A 19,578-nucleotide genomic window follows, 5' to 3' on the forward strand; every position below is an offset into this window, starting at 1 on the left:
TCCTTAAATCCAGAGCCTTCCAGGCGAGGTAATTTGGTGTTTTCTGTGGGCATATTCGTTTCAGCTGAAATAAAATGTGTTTCATTGTGTTAGACTGCATTAATTGGTGCATGTCAGATTATGTTCAGTGAACAGGTCAGAAAACTCTAAATGGCTTTGTGTCCATTTAGAGGTCTGACTTCTTGTTTTAGGTATTATAGACACTTTTTTCTTTGATTGTTTTTTTATTTCTTTCATGGCTGCTGATTTGAATAACAATAGTGAAGTTAATATGAGGTTTTCTCACCACTTTGGGCATAATCCTACTTTTCTTGAGTACAATCAAGGAATGCTTTAATGGGCCATTTGTTTCTTCAGCATCATGATGTCCCAGCTACCACCATATTCTGACATACTGCAACAAGTTCTCTTTTGCGTTTATTTAAAGGAAAAATGCAACTGATCATTCATGGTGCCAAAGTCACATTCTGTTCCCAGCGAAGCCAATGGCAACGCTCCTAATGACTTCAGAGGGAGAAGGAGAAGGTCCAGAGTGGTACACTAAACTTTGCTATTTAGCTGAACGGAAACTGGGGAGGTACCACATTATGATCAAATGGGTCTTTCCCATCTCTTATTTGTGTGATATTATTATCCTGTTGTGTAGGTGCTTTGCAGCATGAAGCATGCCATCTAACATGGGGTGTATCTGGCCCACTCCTTGGGCCACTCAATGGCTCCCTCTCCTCCGGAGGCCCTCCCACAGAGACTGTGCTTGCAGTTGGCTTTTATGTGGGGTTGTGCAAAACCCAATCTGAATTGTTGCACCTATCTCTGGGGATTTTCTCTGCCACTTGCTCTCTGGCCTATTCTGGAACTCAGGAGACCTCGGTTCTACTCATAGCTTGGCTGCTGACCTGCTGGATGCCCTTGGGCAAGTCATGTCACTGCTCTGTGCCTCAGTTTCCCCACCTGTAAAATGGGGATAAGGATACTGACCTCTTTGGTAAAGTATTTTGAGATCTATGGATGAAAAGCACTATATACGAGCTACGTATTTTTATCTGTGACCAATGTTCCCTCTAATTTTTGACAGGCCGTGTGCACAACAAATTTCTTCTGTGCAAATTGTTGTGCTTCTGGCAAACTGTTGTGTGCACGGCGTTTCGCCGTGTGCGCAGGGTTTAGGATCTGTGTGCGAGCGCACACGCGCACAGCTTAGAGGGAACAGTGTCTGTGACATGTGTAAAGATATCTGGATAAGTTTACAGAGATCTAGAATATCTCAGAATGTAGCAAAGCATGTGCTTTGATTGAAGAACTTGGTGCAAGATATGGCCCATTAAGTCCTCTCGACATCTAACTTCTACTTATTAATGATTCATATGTGATTTATGCCCAAAGCTAAAATACTAAAAATACTAAAATAAATCCATGAATGTGTGTGTACATTTTAAAATGAATTTTGCTGTGACTGTGTTACCCCCTTTTTTCTGTCACAAATATTCTAGTTAACGCGTTTGCTGGAAGAAACAGCAAAATAAAGACTAAATTTAAGAAACCTGCCACCTGTTCTTAGAGAACTTGCAAAGAGAAAAGGAGGTGAAGCCGGATCAGTAAATTCATTGCCCCGCACTATTTACAGAGCTCTGCTCACATATGATCGTATGCATGTGTGGTACATGCAGAACGGTGGGTCTGTCCGTATATCCTCTGCTTCTGCGTGGGCGCTGGTGCCCATAAGGAGTAGAATCATAGAATCATAGAATCATAGAACATCAGGGTTGGAAGGGACCCCAGAAGGTCATCTAGTCCAACCCCCTGCTCGAAGCAGGACCAATTCCCAGTTAAATCATCCCAGCCAGGGCTTTGTCAAGCCTGACCTTAAAAACCTCTAAGGAAGGAGATTCTACCACCTCCCTAGGTAACGCATTCCAGTGTTTCACCACCCTCTTAGTGAAAAAGTTTTTCCTAATATCCAGTCTAAACCTCCCCCACTGCAACTTGAAGTGCAGGGTGGGTTTTTGCAGCTGCCCAAGTTGGCTGCAAAGGCCGGATCCCAAACCCATTGACGTCAATGGCAAGGCTCCCACTGCCTGCAAAGATTCGGGATCAGAGCCTCTATCGGGCATTGCCTTTTTAAGGTGTGGCCCCACACTCCCGCCCTCCTCCCCCTCCTCCCCAGCAAGCGGTTCCCTGGAGGGGGCTCTTTCACTTGCTCCACGACCTCACGCCTGGGAGAGGCAGCTGCTCTCTCAGCCCGGCTGCTGGCAGAGACGGCGGAGGGGGCTGCCCAGCCCCTGGATGAGGCTGAAGGCAGTTGGACCCGGAGATGGTAGCGGGCAGATAGATCCCAGTGAATCAGCCCCTCTTCTTGGTCTGGTGCTTTCGGCTTCCAGCGGCTGGAGGGACCCGCTGGGCTTGGGGAGGATGGGATGCTGCACCGGGCGCTGTACCTTGATTTTCCTCTGCACTTTACAGCTGGTGAGTAGCCGGTTCTTTCCTCGTGTCTCTTCCTCACGCCGGGACAATCAGCCGGGCTCCTAGCCACCCCAGTGGGGAAGCCCCTTCGCAGCCACACACCCCCACACACCCCTTATCCACCGGGAGGGTGCAGATCCAGGGAAACTTTTACAGACCGCTCCTGCCCGGCTTGATCCGGGAGCCGAATCGACACGAGTTGGCACCGATTCTCTACACCCACAAGTGTGTGTGTGTGTGTGTGGGGGGGGATTGTTGTGTCTGTCTGCGCCCGGATCAACCCTGCTTCTCAAACAGAAGGGGAGCAAGCAACTCATTTTGATTGAGCGACGAGGCACAAACCTAGGAGGGGGAAAGGAGGCGGGGGGGCATCAGGCTCAGAACAAAAGATTCCCGGGATCTAACTCCACTCTCAAACTGCATTGCTAAGAAAATTAGGGATTCCCCGAATTTTGGTAGGTATATTGAAAATTGAAGTCCCACGCAGCTGCTTTCCTAATAATTGTTTATTACAATGATTCATTTTATTACAGAATTGGGTCCCGTTTAACTTTCAGCCTTTCGATTTATATTTTGAAAGGGGTGGGGGAGTCCGGATGTAATCCGGAATTGCCAGTGACTCTTCTTTTCTGGGGTGACTTCATTATTTTATTTGTTTATTTAAAATGGGGGGGCACCTTTAAAAAAAGTCTTTAACTTGTAAGGTCACCCTTCTTTAAAAAAAAAAAAATTAAACCTGATGTTAAAAGTCGAGAATTCTCATAATGATCAGCAGCAACAGCAAAAAGTTGAAAAGTGCTGAAATAATCAAGATATCAAAGAGGCCAAAGGTACTAATATATAAGGTTGCAATGAAAGATTAATTTAATATGCACTTCTTCACTGATTGTATGTGTTCTTGCATATTTGAAACTACTTATTTAAAACATTCTCCTCATTAATTGTACAAATATATATAATCAGAAGCAAACTCCCTTAACGTCTGAAATACTGGTTTTCATACATCATGGCTTTCTGTCACATCTGCATATATGTCAATGCTGAACTGTGATAAACAAAGGTCTGGTTGTTTTATGATTGTCTGTGCATCTAGCTTGTATCTGGAGGTTCCCCATGTCAATTGCTAATAGGCTCCAGGGTTTCTCTTGCCTTAAAAAGGAAATGCCATTCCTTTATTACATTGGGAAGTGCGTTTTTTCGAAATTTGTTTTATTTTGGAGCATAATCTCTAGACCTTGTTGAGGAAAGGAGCCAGTTGATTTTAAACTCCGTAGTAAATTAGTGCCACTGAGTACTCTAGCTAAACCTGTGTTTTGGAATTGTTTACCGTAACCGTAATTTATTTTCCCTGAAGGGACAGTTCTGTGGAGGAAAGAATCTCTCATTTAGCAGAAACTGGAAGTTGCTAGTTTTTAAAACCTAAACCATTGGTCTAAAATTTGTGTGCGGAGAGTGAAGTTTGGGCTATTCATTGTGACTAGCCTAACCAAGAGATATAAGATTTGACTTGTGGATAAATAAAACAAGGAATGAGGTTCTGTTGTTTGAATGAAGCATATTACTAGACACGTTTTATGATGATAATGACAGCAATGAGTATTTAGTCTTTTGGGGTGTGTGTTCTTCCCTGTAATTTTTCACCCATTCTGTACAGAAGAAAGAGACTGTAACCATGTTAACATTTGAATAAATTAGTGTTTGAACACCTAATTGTCTCTTAAATCCAGCAGTGTATCGGCCTGCTTTAAAAAAAACAACGGCTGGTGCTGCTCTTATTTTTGACAAGCGTGGGAGTTTTCTGGTATCCAGGATACTGGAACAAAGAACCCTGAGCATTTTTTTTCCTTAGGACCCTCCTCCTTGCAAAAAAGAAGCAGCTTCTTTGCCCATTCTTAAGCAGGTTTCGATGCCTCTGTCTTGGTGATTGCCCATGGTACTTGCCTTGGTAAATTGGTAGAGATGAAAAATGTGAAGTATGGGGAGGAAATTCCTGAAGCTCTGTCCTGATCATAGAATCATAGAATATCAGGGTTGGAAGGGACCTCACGAGGTCATCTACTCCAACCCCCTGCTCAAAGCAGGATGAGCGTGTGGTCATGAGTTGTTGGCTAAACTCCCAGTAAGTTACTGGGGGAAGCTGTGAGACCTTTTCCTGCTACATTTCCAGCTCTCCTTGTGTGTAAATTGTCACCTCATTTATACAGCAATATAGCTAAGTGAGCTGCAATAGAATGAGATACTGTACGTAATGGAATCAATTAATACAAAAACCAGAAGCGATCAGACCATCATCATTAATAAATTATAAAGATGTGAACTTTCTTTGATCGTTGCATGTCCCTGTTCTATTTCACTTGCTATTTTGATCTCTCTTTATTCTTCCTTTAGTGCTTCCAGACACTGTGCTTCCCACAACAAAAGTCCTGGGGTGAAATCCTGGCTCTACTGAAGTCAATGAGAGTTTTGCCATTGACATCAGTGGGGTAAGAATTTCACCCCTGGTACTTCAAACCTTAATTGAATGCTTTTATACTACTTTGTTTGGAAACTGCATATTCTACTATATATTTCTCTAGTGCAATAACTGACTTTATTGGGAGTTTTTATAAATAATAAATACAAGAAAAGCAAGAGTTCAATTTGCAATGGCTTGTGGAAGTCCTATTACTGCTTATGTGCAAGTAGTTGGATAACTGCCAGTTGTGGATGGAAGTGTTCACAGATCCTGAAATGTTCACAGATTATAGCACAAATGTATGCCTGAAAAAATAAAATATCTTAGTATATTAATCATTGTTCTTTGTTGTTCTCCTGATTAAAAATGTTTGTCAGCCAACTGGATAGCAGAAGCAACAACATGTGAATTAGGTGATCAGCTACACCACATGAATACCAAATAGATCACCAGCAATGCACAGGCTGCAAACTCTTTGTTTAAACTATATAGAGCAAGCTAATGAATATGTTTGAAGAGAATCAGGATTGAGTCTCAGCTGATTCGCTGATCAGAAAGAAGCTACGTTTGTAATGAATAATTTGACTAACTCTAACCTTAAACTGTCGTCCACCTGAAGGTTCCAAATTAAGGTTTTGCTCCTTCATGGCTCTGTGCTGGTGAGCATAGTGAAAGAAAGAGCTCTTCTGGTGCTCGTCTTCCCTGCCACCCCTATGCAAGCAGCAGAGCAAGGTAGCACCACTGGTCATGATCCAGCGTGGCCTTCAGTGGAACCTGAGCACAAGCTTAACAGTAAGCACATGTGTGTTGCTAAATCAGGACCATAATGCATAGAAGAGAATTGTATGAAGTGGGCTCAGCTAACATGCAGCCTGCCCCCCCCATTCCTAAGGGGGAACCCATATTCAGTAGGCTGACGGCTAGCTATTAATACACCTACCCTGTAATACATTTGTGCCCTGGACACAGAGCATAGTTACTCCCACAGCATAGTGCCCCAGACCTGCCAGCAGAAAACCACAAGGCAGTATCTTTGGTCTCCATCACCGTGCCTGTCAAGGGAGGAGTTGGTTCTAGGACTGGCAATCTGTCCTTTTAATTCACACTGTAAGGGCCCAGTAGTGTGAATTAAGGATGGATGGACACAACTGGTTTTATTGTCTTTATATCACTTTAACTCAGAAACTGATGTTACCTGAATGGACTCCCCCTCCTCCCCCCCGCCATGAATCTTTGTGGAAATAAGAATATTAGGGAAAGCTTAAGCAAAACCTAAACAGGTTGTATGTTTTCTCAGTGAGGGAGTGGTACCTGGTCTCCATCCCTGTTAAGTGTGTTAGAGAAATGTGCAGTATAGAAATTAATGATAGAAAAGATTTCTAGTGCAGGATTTCACAATCTATGTGGAATACTGCAGAGTGCATCACTCTGGACCCCCAAAATATTGTGGGATTGGTGGGTCCCAGCAAGAAACCGTGGACAGTTGCTAGGTTCCAGACAGGAAACATTTTAATAACTGGTGATCCAGTCCTTCCTTCCTGCCAGTAAGCAGATTGTTCACAATCGTATATTTCTTAGAGTAATGAGTGATTGTGTGTGCTGAAGGTGCCATCTGAATTTAGTTCAACTAGACCAGGCATGGAAAAATTCCCTCCCTCCCCATAATCCATCCCAATAAATTAAATAATTGTTGTTTAAATTCAGTCCATGGGTTGGGAGTATGGGTACCAAGCATAAACCTGGAGGCAATTTTACAGATACATTTAGAACCCCTTCTTCTCAGAGGCTCTATATGGAAAAAATGACAAACATTTCATATTAACAGTGAGAGAGGAGCCCACTCAGAATTTCTACTCACAGAAACAAACCAAAAGTAACTATATCCATGTATTTATTTCTTCTCTCTGTCTCTCTCTCCCCCTCCCATCCCCTTTTCTGACAATGTCTTTTTAAATGTCTTACAGAAGTGGGTGATCAATTCTGGAAACTATCTGAAATTAGTATAGATCCTTCTCTAGCTACCTTCTCTAATGACTAACATGGCCGTGTCATCTTGATCTAGCAGAAAGTTGATAAACTAAAACACTGGACAATTTTTAAAAGGTACATAGGCCTTTGGGATTGTACAGGGTGTAAATCAGAACAGAATATGGCCAAAAATGAATGAACATATAAAATATGTAAAGTTTATAAAATGTATACACTTCCCACTCCATTTCCTACATTAAAGGTAGCAACAGACCTGGATACTGATTTTAGATCCACCCACTCTCAATCTCCAACAGGGGCAAAATTTGGTTTCACATACGGGTCCCAACTTTGCAGCTGGTTCTTGGCCCCTCTTTATATATTGAACTGAACCAAGCACCCCAAAACTTTGGGGAAGTTCATACCAGGCTGTCAGCTGTAATCCATATGCTTCTTGGGGCAGGAACTATCTCTCTGATGTCCTACAGTCCCAAGCACACTGACTGCACTGAAAAGCAATCAAATATTAGACTCTGCCTGGCCTCTGCATGATTGGGGGTTGGGAGAGGGAGAGGGTATAAGGAGCCTTCACCTGCACTTTGCATAGCCTGGTTAAGAGCCAAGCGGAAGTACATTCCCTGAACTTTTGGAAATGCAGGGATTGCTCCCTCGCTATTCTCTGGGAGTGCCCAGCATGCCAAAGTTGTGTGGGAGGAGGCGGCAGGGACATTCTCACCTTTGCGCTCCCAGACCAGCCCATGGAGCAGAGACGGCACTGCTGGGAGAGTTAGATACATCCCCTGAAGAGGTACTGTATGCTGCCTGAGGCTCCGCCAGGGTGGTATCGTAGAATCATAGACGTGGAGGATTAGAAGGGATGATTTCACACAGTTGCTAATGCTGTGCTGTGCCTAACTGGCAGATTTGAACTCAGAGTAGTTAAAACAAAAGCAGGTGCCCAAATGAGCAGAGCGCCCACTTCTCATCATACTGATCAGAATCATCCCACTGTTACCTTGTGCTCCCCCATCTTTTGATCACCTTCATCTGTTGTCTCTCATCTTATACTTAGATTGTAAATGCTTCAAAGCAGGGGCTCTCTTCTTGTTATGTTTGTACAGCTCCTAGCACAATGGGGCCCTGGTCCCCATCTGTGGTCCTGAAGCACTGCCACAAATTATACAATAAGTATAACATCCCTATTAAACAGAAGGTGTTTCCTGAGTGTGAGTGCCGGACAAAGTAAAGTTAAGGCTGTTGCAATAACGGGCTTGGTGTAAAAATTTTCACTGAAACTGGTCTTTGGTGGAAAACTGATGTTTTGACTAAATGAATGTCACCATGGAAAGTGTCTGCTTTCCATGGACAATTCTGAGTTTTCATCAAAATCCCAAAAACGTTTTGGCTGAAAATGTGTCCAGTTTTGGTTGGTTTGCTTTTTGACAAAAAGGTCAAAATTTTCTGTGGAGAAAAGCACAGTTCTCCAAGCAGTTCTCGTCAGTAATGATTCAGACAGGGCGTTCCACTGCAAAGCGGGAGAGCAGCACAAGGGCAGCATTTCTTGTACAAGATTTGGTATTTCAAAGATGCTTGCATCCAGCGTTCACACTGCTCAGACAATCCAGATTCATACTTTCCATTGTGGCAGTAGATTGACAGCGACTCGCAGGAATCCTGTGCTTTTGTGTTCTCTAAACCAACCCATTCCGAGGTTTCAGACCATGAATGAAATCTGGGAAGGTCCAAAATAAAAACAATTCTCTCCGCCCTTCAACCTCTTTTTCTTAAAGTGTTTTTGCACAAGCTTGGTCTGGTGATCTTCTTGTACATTTTAAATGGATTGGAAACACAAATAATGCACATCAGAAATTCTTCTTTGACTTCTGCTGCTGTGGCTGATGGATGTGATGTTGTGATGTGGTTTCTACTATATTCTGGGGATGTGTGTAATTGGATTGTACTGTTATTTTGCTAACTGAATTTCCTCCCACATAATTAGGGCCCAGCCAAATTCACGGCTGTGAAAAACGCATCACGGACTGTGAAACCTGGTCTCCCCCCGTGAAGTCTGGTCTTTTGTGTGCTCTTACTCTATACTATAGAGATTTCATGGGGGAGACCAGTGTTTCTCAAATTGGGGGTCCTGACCCAAAAGGGAGTTTCAGGGGGGGGTCACAAGGTGATTTTAAGGGGGTCACGGTATTGCGACCCTTACTTCTGTGCTGCCTTTAGAGCTGGGCGGCCGGAGAGCGGCAGCAGTTGGCCGGGCGCCCAGTTCTGAAGGCAGTGCCCCGCCAGCAGCAGCGCAAAAGTAAGGATGGCAAGACCAGACCAGGCCACCCTTACTTCTGCCCTGCTGCTGGCGGTGGCTCTGCTTCCAGAGCTGGGCTCCCGGCCAGCAGCCGTCGCTCTCCAGCTGCCCAGCTCTGAAGGCAGAGCCGTCGCCAGCAGCAGCAGCGCAGAAGTAAGGGTAGCAGTACCGCAAACCCCCCCCCCCAACACACACACAATAACTTTGCAACCCCCCAAAAGCTCCTTTTTTGGGTCAGGACCCCTACAATTACAACACTGTTAAATTTCAGATTTAAATAGCTGAAATCATGAAATTTACGATTTTTAAAAACCTACGACCATGAAATTGACCAAAATGGACCATGAATTTGGTAGGTCCCTACATCACATAATCCAACCAGTCGTGACAGATTTATAACTAAATCAAGAACTTTCATTTGGGACTACATCTATCATGTGATTAAATCCACTGGTGGTATATAGGACGGTTCGCCTTGCTGCACTGAGTGGGAAAAAAAGCCAGAGCTGGCCAAACACAAGAATATCCTCTTCAGACTCAAACAACTTCTCTCTCCTGTTGTTTTCACTCTAGGTGCCTTATCTGATTTCTTTAAATTTTACTTTGCCACTGGGATGAGATCACTGGAGATGCAACTTCATGGGTATTTTCCTATATCACCATATTTCCTGCACTTTTTAGCTGCCCCTTGTTTAGATTTTCCTGTTCATATCACCCCTGTGCTCTACCTTTCATCTCTCCCTTCTCTCCATACATTTGAGCTTTTATGGCACAGCTCTGCCAACGGACCGGGACTTGGCCTTTCTTTGCACTGGGCTTGTTTCTGCCACCCTTACTCACATTGAGAAGTAATTACTTAAACAAATAATCTCATTGACCTCAACAGGGTTACCCCCATGAGTAGTGTGATACTCAGCATAAAGGGCTGCAAAACTGGGTCAGTTATAAGTAACAGATAAAGAGAACCTCACCTCAGGTTTGGCCTATAAATCCATTGAGGTTATTTGGGACCTGGATCCACCCAAAACTCCCCCCCCCCGGCTCCCCGGCTGACTTTCCCCCAGTGGCTCTCATTTTTCCTCCCACCTCTGAGGCCCTGCTGATAAAATCCATCCCACCTCAGGGGTGTCTGGCTGGCAATAGTCACAGCCTTGCCTGGCCACAGCCTGCTGCTCTGCTTCTCACTTGTTTCTTCCAATGGGCCCCTATGCCTCCAGGGCACAGATTTTATAGATTTTGCCTCTTAATCCAGCCTTACTGATGGATTTTATTTATAAACTGCCCTGCCCCCGCCCCCCAAAAGAGAGAGAGAGAGAGAGAGAGAGAGAAATAAAAAGGCAATGCCCTCTCAGTGGTGTGTTAGATGCAAACAGGCTGCGCCTTGCACCTCTCCATTTTCTCATTTGACCTCTTTCCCATGCTCTGTCCAGTTACCCCATATGCTATGCAGTGTTCTTCATAACTCTTGATCTTGATTAACTGCTACATGGGCAGGTGGCCCGTGAATACAACAGCACAAGGTGATCCTGGAGGGGAAAAGAGCGGGTCCCAGTGGCAGCAGATTACCACGCTTCCATTTCTGCTGACAGCATAAGGAAAAGATGAATCCAAATAACAAAGACGAGGGGCCTCTCTAGCTGCATTGGAGAGAGCATTATTATGTAGGTCCGGAATGGTGAAATATGTCTGTGAGGAGTGGAGCAACTCCGATATTGTTCATTCTCTTTCCCACCTCTCCATCCCTGAAATGTATCATACCAACCTTGAGGTGTAGTTCATCTCTACAGATCTGTTCTCTGCTTTGTGGTTTACTTCCTTTTATTTTCCATAAGAACGGACAAGGGTCTGTTGCTATCCCAGGGTTGAACCCCTTTCCTCTGTGCTGTGTCTGGGCGCTGGCTCAGATGGAATTCCCCTGGAAATGGGGCGTTCAGCTCAAGAGAACATCCAGTGTAGCCCAGTGACATCCCACAAGCAGAGCTGAGGTTGTTCCAGTCTGTGTTACATAAGGAGACTAAGTACTTTTTTACTGGGGTGTAAAAGGCAGCATTTCCAAGAACCTGCTGCAGGGGACTGTCAAACAGGAGATCTTGGAAGGATAAAACTAGAGAGCAAAAGGCCTGATTCTCATTTCTGCTACATCAGGGTAAATCTAGAGTAACTCCACTGCAGTAGGGATAGTTTAAGGTGTTGTTCATGACCTGTCAAATCCTAAATGACATGGGACATGCCTATTCCCCACAGATGTACCACCGCAGTTGTGATCAATGAAATTTGTTCTGCCTTCTTATAAAAGAGAAGGTGGGGACAGGGCATTACCTGCCTCAGACTCTGGAACTTGTCCCGCTCACCACATGGTCCAAAATAGTCCGAACAGGACTACTAGTGCTGGTTGAAAATTTTGTGTCTAAATGTTTTTTGATAGAACACTGGGTTATTGACAAAATGAACATTTCCACAGAAATAGAGTGACCATATGTCCTGTTTTGGCTGGGACAGTCCCTTTTTTAAGCCCTGACCCGAACATCCCAACTTTTTGACAAAAACTGGCATTTGTCCCGTTTGCTCTTGCCAACGGATGAGTTGGCAAGAGCAAATGAACAAATGCCCTGTTTATAAAACCAGTTGGGTGCATCCCCCGAGTGGGATGCAGAGGAATGTTGGAGCGGGGTGGCGATGCAAGGTGCCAGGCCGCAGGGCTCAGGGGTCAGCCTCAATCCCAGGTGGCACAGGGTTCAGCCCCAGCCGTGAGTGGCATGGGGCTCAGGGAGGGTCTCTCAGCTCCAGCAGGGGCTCGGGTGCTCAGCCGAGCCCCAGCCGCAGGTGGCACAGGGCTCAGGGATTCAGCCCAAGTCGTGGTTGGGGGGGTGGCTCTGGTGAGCCCTGTGAGGAGTGGTGGTGAGGGGTGGCTTGGGCGAGCCCCGAACGTCCTGTTTTTATTACACAGAAAGTGCCTGCTTTCCTCAAAAATTTTGGATTTTTTCTGTCTGAAACCCAAACAACATTTCTGGTAAAAAAAACCAAAGGTTTGTCAGTATTCAGCAGCGCTTGTCCAAAAGTGGTTGTCAAAACCTGCAATATTTTCCATTTTCTTTTTTTAATGAAAAGTTTAAAAATTTCACTAAAATTTTTGACAAAAATGAAAAATGTTTTGGTGTTTGTCAAAATTTTCCACAAGAAACATCCCCCCCGCTCTTCCACACAGCTCTGTTGCTAACCGTTTGTGCACTCTGCAAACCATTAATCTGACAGGGTTCTGCAAGAAGATTGAGGATATTTTCCTGTGGTGGAGAAAAGAAGGGAGAAATGAGCTGTTTCATTGCTTTGGTTAATCAGTTATCTGTACAGGAGTACTGAATGCTTTTTGGACATTTTTTAATTATTTAAATCTAAAGAAATAAATAAATGAAATCAAAACCAATTCATACAGTATCTCTAGTCTGAAGCATTCACAGGTAATGAATCAGGCCCCCCAAAATCATGGAATTGGCTTAAAAATCATGAGATTTTAAAAATAATGAATTCGGGGTCGGGATTTTTTTGGCCTTCTGGTTCTTGAGCATTTAGTGTTCACATTTTCAAGCTTTTCTTTGCAACCAAGAATCTTATTCTAAAACAAAAAACAGAAACAAAAAAAGCTGAGATTCTCTGTAGATAACATATCTCCCAGAACTGGGGCTTTCTGCAAAACAGCAGATATTGTGAAACCCATGATAAATCCATAAGAGTAGGTAGACTGTTTCTCTGGATTTTCACTGGGACACCTGCGATCAGAATGTGACCCTAAATGTCTATATAAACCAATAGAGAACAGAAATTTTATGTCAATTGCACTCTGAGTTTTACATATTTTAATTTGTCTCTTTAAGGGGGAAATCTAATAACAGAGGACTGTGTCCTCACCTGGTGTAAATCAGCATAACCCCACTGACTTCAGTTATGCTGATTTATACCAGCTCAGGATCTGGCCCAAACTGCTTTTTCCAAGCAGTACTTTTGGCCTCATTTATGAAAGGGCATAATTGCCATTTCCCTGGCGTCTGTGGCTTGCTGTCAGTACAGCTGCTTCGGTGTCAGGATGCTAGACATAAGTATGTTGGTTAGCAGAGAAACTGATGCCCCTGATTTTCATTATGTGGTGAGGACTCAATGCAGAAATAAAGACAGCAGCTTTTTATGATCCCTCTTGTCTATCACCTCCCCTTCTCCCACATGTTGTTTGGGTGAATCCCAGTTGAGTAATTTATGCATCAATTTCACTGCCACCTTTCCTCTGAAATTATGATATGTAAACTGTGGTCTCAAATGCCATCTGCCATGGCTTAATGAAAATATAATGTGGGAATCAATGCACCAGCTTGCCTCTGTCACCTGCTTACAGAAGGCAAACAATTTGCACTGTTGTGCCAGCTTCCTTTGCCACCTCTCAGTGACTGGCCGACTCAGCAGGAAAATGCACCAGCTGTTCTCAGATGCTTCTCAGAGCAGGAGCTTGACTAATAAAGGTTTTTGCTTTCTCCCTCATTTTTTCCCCCTCTAGGAATACATTCTGTCTCCAAATACTTGAAACTCCTTGAAACGTGAACAGTCGTCATTCTTTCTGTGCTGGTGGGGAGAGGATACATGCTCCACCCAGGCCCCGATTTTCTGAAAAATTGGGAGCACAGTTCCGTGGCTAATTTCTGCAGGGAGTGATCCACTGAGACATGCAACAGGACTTGTGCATACAGACACCTGACTTGCATGTATGATCGTGCACCTGGGACAGATCCTCAGCCCTGGTCTACTCCCCTTTGTGCTGTTCCAATAGAACAAAGGAGATCTGGAGATTTCCCAAAGGCTGCTGGGGATTCCCCAATGGCTCGCTTTACACTGCCGGTTCTCCCAGAAACTCCATATAGAGTGTTCTGGGGCATAGGGGTCCAGGAAGGGCTGTGATTTGATACTTCTGGACCACTGAAAGGGTCCAATTCCAGCTGACATAAGCCAAGATCGCCAACAGTGCTGTCAGTTTACCTGTTTCTCTGTGACATGAAAACCTCTCTCACCCCAGTTCCCGAGACAAGTCATTTTGCTTTGGCTTTTACCTGTCCTCTGTCAGATAGTAATGACTTTGGGATGTCGCCCACATGTAGAAGGCCAGATCAGAGCTGGTGCCCTTGCGGTGAGAGGCTTTGTACTCCGTTGACAATCCCATGTGCCAACCAGGCCCCGGCCACACAGATATATGTTGTAAGGATTCAGCGTTACTGAGGAGAGTTTGGTTAAACTTCCCATCAGGAGCAAAACATACTCAGTAAAAAGGGATCTTGGTACTTAAATGAATATTAGTGAATGTACAGTAAGCACACACAGCAAGGGAGATTTCCTCTTATCAGATGTTTCATATGACCCCTGCTTGGGTGATAATGCTGCATCTCCAGTGGGAAACTAGATGCGACTAGATCTCCGGCTGGTCTCCCAGGATCCCACAATAGTTGCTGTGGAGAGCAGAACCTCTTCTAGGATGGCTACACAGCAACTAAACAACCGTGGCTGGCCCGTGCCAGCCAACTTGGGCTCATGGGCCTTGGGCTGTTTCACTGCTGTTCAGCAGGGTGGGCAAACTGTTTGGCCTGAGGGCCACATCGGGGTTGCAAAACTATATGGAGGGCTGGGTAGGGAAGGCTGTGCCTCCCCAAACAGCCTGGCCCCCGCCCCCTATCCGCCCCTTCCCACTTCCCGCTGCCTGACTGCCCCCCTCAGAACCTTTGGCCCATCCAACACCGCCTGCTCCTTGTCCTCTGACCGCCTCCTCCCAGGACCCCCGCCCCTAACTGCCCCCTGAGACCCCACCCCCTATCCAACCACCCCTTCTCCCTGTCCCCTGACTACCCCAACCCCTATCCACACCCCCGCCCCCTGACAGGCCCCCTGGGACTCCCAAGCCTATCCAAGCGCCCCGTTCCCTGTCCTCTGACAGTCCCGACCCCTATACACACCCCTGCCCCCTAACAGGCCCCCTGGGACTCCCATGCCTATCCAGCCCCCACTGTTCCCCGTTCCCTGACCACCCCCCCGAACCTCCGCCCCACCCAACCGCCCCCTGCTTCCTGTCCCCTGACTGCCCCCCAGGACCGCCTGCTCCCCACCCCCTTACCATGCCAGAGCCCAGCCATGCCGCCATGCTGCCTGGCAGGAGCGGCGGGCCAGAGTGCGGGTGTCGCGGCGCACTGAGGCTGCGGGGGAGAGGGAATAGCAGGGGAGAAGCCAGGAGCTAGCCTCCCCAGCTGGGAGCTCAGGGGCTGGGCAGGATGGTCCCGCGGGCCGGATGTGGCCCTTGGGCCATAGTTTGCCCACCTCTGCTGTACAGACTTCCAGGCTTGGAGTGGAATCCAAGCTCTAGGACCCTGCAAAGTGGGAGGGTCCCAGAGCTTGGGGTCCAGCCCAAGTCCAGAAGTCTATACAGCAATGAAACAGCCCCACAGCCGGAGCCCCACGAACCCGAGTTGGTTGGCATGGATCAGCCGGGGTTTTTTCTTTGCTGTGTAGACATACCCTTCAAGGTATAATGCCAGAGCCTTAAAGGTACAGTTCTCCACCACTGCCCTCCCACTGCTAGCTCACCACTAATGACTGCAGAGGCTCACAACACTCACTCACTTTCTTATGTCCCACTACAGTGGCAGGGACAGCAGTTCACAAGGCCCTTGTGTCGAAACGTGGGACTTTCCTGGCCGGACTAGGACCCCTGGCTGCTATGTGTGTGTATTGCTTCCGTGTTTGGAGGGGATGGCTGAGGCACAAACCCAGTCAGTCACTAGCGAGTGCCACAGAGAATCAGCCAACAAATGATTCCAATTGAATGATAAGAGAAAACGAGGTCTTTTCCCCTGTGTCACTGAAGCAGGCTTGAGTAACTAGCCCTTTTCACCTAGAATGGGTTTTCATGCTGCTTCCCTTCACCAGAGCGAATGGATTGGGTGTCATGATGACCCTGTTTCCCTGTGTACTCTTACCAGGCTTCTCTCCTTCAAGAGAAATTCTGTTTGTTGGACGGAGCAGGTGCTCTGCTGCATAAAAGTCTAATCAGTGCTCCCTGTGCTGAGGTCACAGTCTTCTTAGCACTCAGTGGGTTGGATGCTTTAGCACTATTACCCTGGCAATCACTATCCGATCCTCCCTGCAGCTGCGCATTGAGCCCTGTAGATCTCTGTGTCCATTTTCTGCAGTAACTCACCAGTCTACAGTTTGGTCAGTAATTGCTGCTGCTCTGTTAGCAGATATTTTTTCTCAGACTGTTTATCCTGCTGTTGTGGGTTTCTCACACACTCAGAGTCTGAGGAAAGGTGACAGTTTTTTTCTTTTAAACTTACTGTGAGCCAAACAGACCAAAGCCTCTTGCCTTTTAAGATACTCAGGAGTGGGCCTGTATGTGACTTGCAAATATGCATGGCAGCTAATTGCCCGCAACACAGGGCAATGCATGAGCCGGTGGGCCTCAGATCAAAAGCAAGAGTCTGTGGGCTCAGTTTAAAACAGCACAAACTGGGAAATTAGATGTGGGACGTTACATGAGCCCTCAGACTTTCAGAGCTGCCAACGAAATAGCTTAAAACTGAGATGTGTGGCAGCCAAAGAATAGATAGGGTGGTATAAAGCCCTCTGCACTGCTTCAAACTATAAAGACTGCATCTCCCGCCAGCTGACTAATGGTGCTTTGTTTTATTTCTTCGATGACCAAGCCTGTTACAACTGCTGTGAACTATTCTGTTGCTAAATATACAGTTGTGTTATAAATATCTGCAGTCCTATGCACTGGGATCGAATGGATACTTGTGTGAATCATTTAATAAACAACGAATTTCTGAAGAGGCTTATGGTGGCAGCAGGTGAGAGGGTGAGGGAATTTGTCTGCAGATTGCTTAGCCAAAGAATGCTTTCCTGGCATAAGAGGTAACCCCCAGTTTCATTTGTGCTAGATTCTCTCATGAGGGGTGACCACAGCCATGTAAACTGTGCCTCCCAACCTACGTGTCAGGGCAATGCCCTGCAAGTATAAGCCAATCCAGATGGAATTCATTTTTGATGGTCAAATGCTAACTCTATTTTCCTATATAAAAAGAGAGAAAGTCCTGTTCTGGGGGATTTGATAGCTCATGTGGTTGGCAAAGGGATAAGGATTCTTTCCATTCTACAGCAGGTCATCACTTAAACTGTAACCCAGATTAACACTAACCAAAAATTACCACCTGATTGGACTTAGGTGGGGTAGATGAGAAAAGGTGGTGTGTTAGGCCCGGTTGTCCTTCAGGAATTTCACACTAATACAAGCAGCTGAGCAACATGCATGCACCAGCTCAAAGTGGGAGCTCCCTTCAGAGTGTTACTGGATTAAACTGCTCTGGACTAAGAAGTTGATGTAGTTGGCCTCCGTCTAGTTCCGAGCAGACAGACATCTGCACATCAGAAACCCACCTCCACTGTGGCAAGCTTGTTTGGAACAGAGGGAGGCAAAGGCTGGAATAGCTATGGAAACGGCGTGATTGTCTCACCCCTAGAAGTGAGCTTTGCGGGCTAGCGAGGAGTTATGTTGGCAGCGCTCTGTGGAGGAAGTTATTGTAACTCATGCAAAGTGTGGCTTTTTGTCCCCCTTTCATGGCTAGGCCAGTTGTAAAGGGTTTATGAGTTTGCTAAGTCCTTTGAACTAATAGATCTCCTGCTTTTGCTGGCTCCTGGGTTTAGCTCCAGAAGTCCTGGGTTCAATCCCTGCAGATGACCTAATCCAGCTCACCATTAGGTTTGCTCTGCTCTTGCCAGGGGTGAAAGTAACTTAAAGGACTTACTGGTACGCCGGAGTCCTGAGCAGTGAGGCGGGGCTTTAAATCCCCAGGCCCTTAAAATGCCCGGGCCCTTTAAATCAAGATTTAAAGGGGCCTGGGCTCCGGTGCAGTTGCAGTGACTGGGAGCCCTGGGCCCTTTAAATCACCGTCAGAGCCCTATGGTAGCAGTAGCTGCAGCGGCGGCCGGGAACCCTGGGGCTCAGGCAGCGATTTAAAGGGCCTGGGGCTTCCAGCAATGGGGCTCTGAGGGCGATTCAAAGGGCCCGGGGCTCCACTGTGGTAGCGGTGGCCGGGAGCCCCGGGCCCTTTAAATCACCGCCGGAGCCCTGGGGCTCCCAGCTGCCGCCACTACCCCAGGGCTCCGGCAGCGGGTCTCTGGTGGTGATTTAAAGGGACGGGGGCTCCAGCCACTGCAGGGCACCCCGGGCCCTTTAAATCGCTGGCCTGGGGAAGCTGCCCCCTGCCGGTACGGTCGGCTGTGTGGCAGCCCGTACTGGCTTACTTTCACCTCTGGCTGTTGGCCTGTGTTGTGCTTGTTCTGTGGACAGAGAATTTAAGTCTCCAGAGCTGATGTGGTGGCACCTTTTCACAAACCACTACGTTTTAAAAAAAGAGAGAAATTCAGTTCTGCTCTTGAATAAAACATGAGCCATAGAGGAACTGCCAGTTGGTGCGGGAGGAGGAGAAATAGAGGGGACACCATCTCACCCATAAAGTGAATATAAACATGATGTGAAAATTGTAGCGCAGGAGGGGCCTGATTATTGTGGGACACACACGGAAACATAACTGGAAAGTAAGTTGGTTGGAGGCCAAAAAATATATATACAATAAAACACTAGACTAGACTGTAGAGGGGCCACTGGAAATAAAAACAAATTGGGTAGCACTGCAGAAGAGAGAAATTATGCTCATAAGATAAACAATGCTTGAGCGACACTGTATAAATAGTTGCATATAATGGCACTACTGTGTGTCTCAGCATGTCTAATTGGAAGGCTGGACAATATCTGATGGAAACTCTGAGTTGCAAATTTTTCACCTATAATAAGTAAGATTTTTTTCCTTTTTATTCTCCCGCTCCCATCACCCCATTTACCACGGAGTAAAAAACAAATCCCCCTCTACCCTATTTAATTGAGTTGTAGGGATTAGAGCAGAATGGATTTTTCTTATTGCAAACACATCACGGCAGGAACTGCATCATAAGAAGAATGAGTAGCCAAAATGAATGAAGAACTTGCCGCTTGCTCTTATTTTATGTTGAACCAACATTATCAAGGTCTGAAGTCAATGATAGTTTTACCTCAATAATGGCTGCAGTATTTAATCTGGGAAATGAAGACTATATTTTAAAATGTGTAGTTTTGCATCCATGCATTTTTTGGTTTGTGTTAAAGCTGGAATGATGCATCTCCATTGACACCTGTCAAAGGATGCAAAATTGCATCTTTAAAAATCTGGCTTAGAAATGTGTTTTGGTTTGTTTAAATAATGATTTTTAAAAAATTGCATCCTTATCTTGGAAACCCAGCAGCATTGGACTAACATGTGAAGAACAG

The 19,578-nt window shown here is 45.9% G+C and overlaps 1 protein-coding gene across 2 annotated transcripts in view; it reads left to right on the forward strand.

Annotated features, from left to right (window-relative positions):
* Positions 1–2,208: 2,208 nt before the first annotated feature.
* NKAIN4 (sodium/potassium transporting ATPase interacting 4) overlaps positions 2,209–19,578 on the forward strand; it is an 82,325-nt gene continuing 64,955 nt past the window's right edge. For both annotated transcript variants that reach the window (XM_073308701.2, XM_073308702.2), the window contains exon 1: positions 2,209–2,463. In XM_073308701.2, coding sequence (XP_073164802.1) covers positions 2,284–2,463 — 180 coding nt within the window. In that variant the 5' untranslated portion in view covers positions 2,209–2,283. The remainder of the gene's footprint in view (positions 2,464–19,578) is intronic.

This window comes from Lepidochelys kempii, chromosome 13 (assembly GCF_965140285.1).
Source record: "Lepidochelys kempii isolate rLepKem1 chromosome 13, rLepKem1.hap1, whole genome shotgun sequence".
Taxonomy (NCBI): domain Eukaryota; kingdom Metazoa; phylum Chordata; order Testudines; family Cheloniidae; genus Lepidochelys; species Lepidochelys kempii.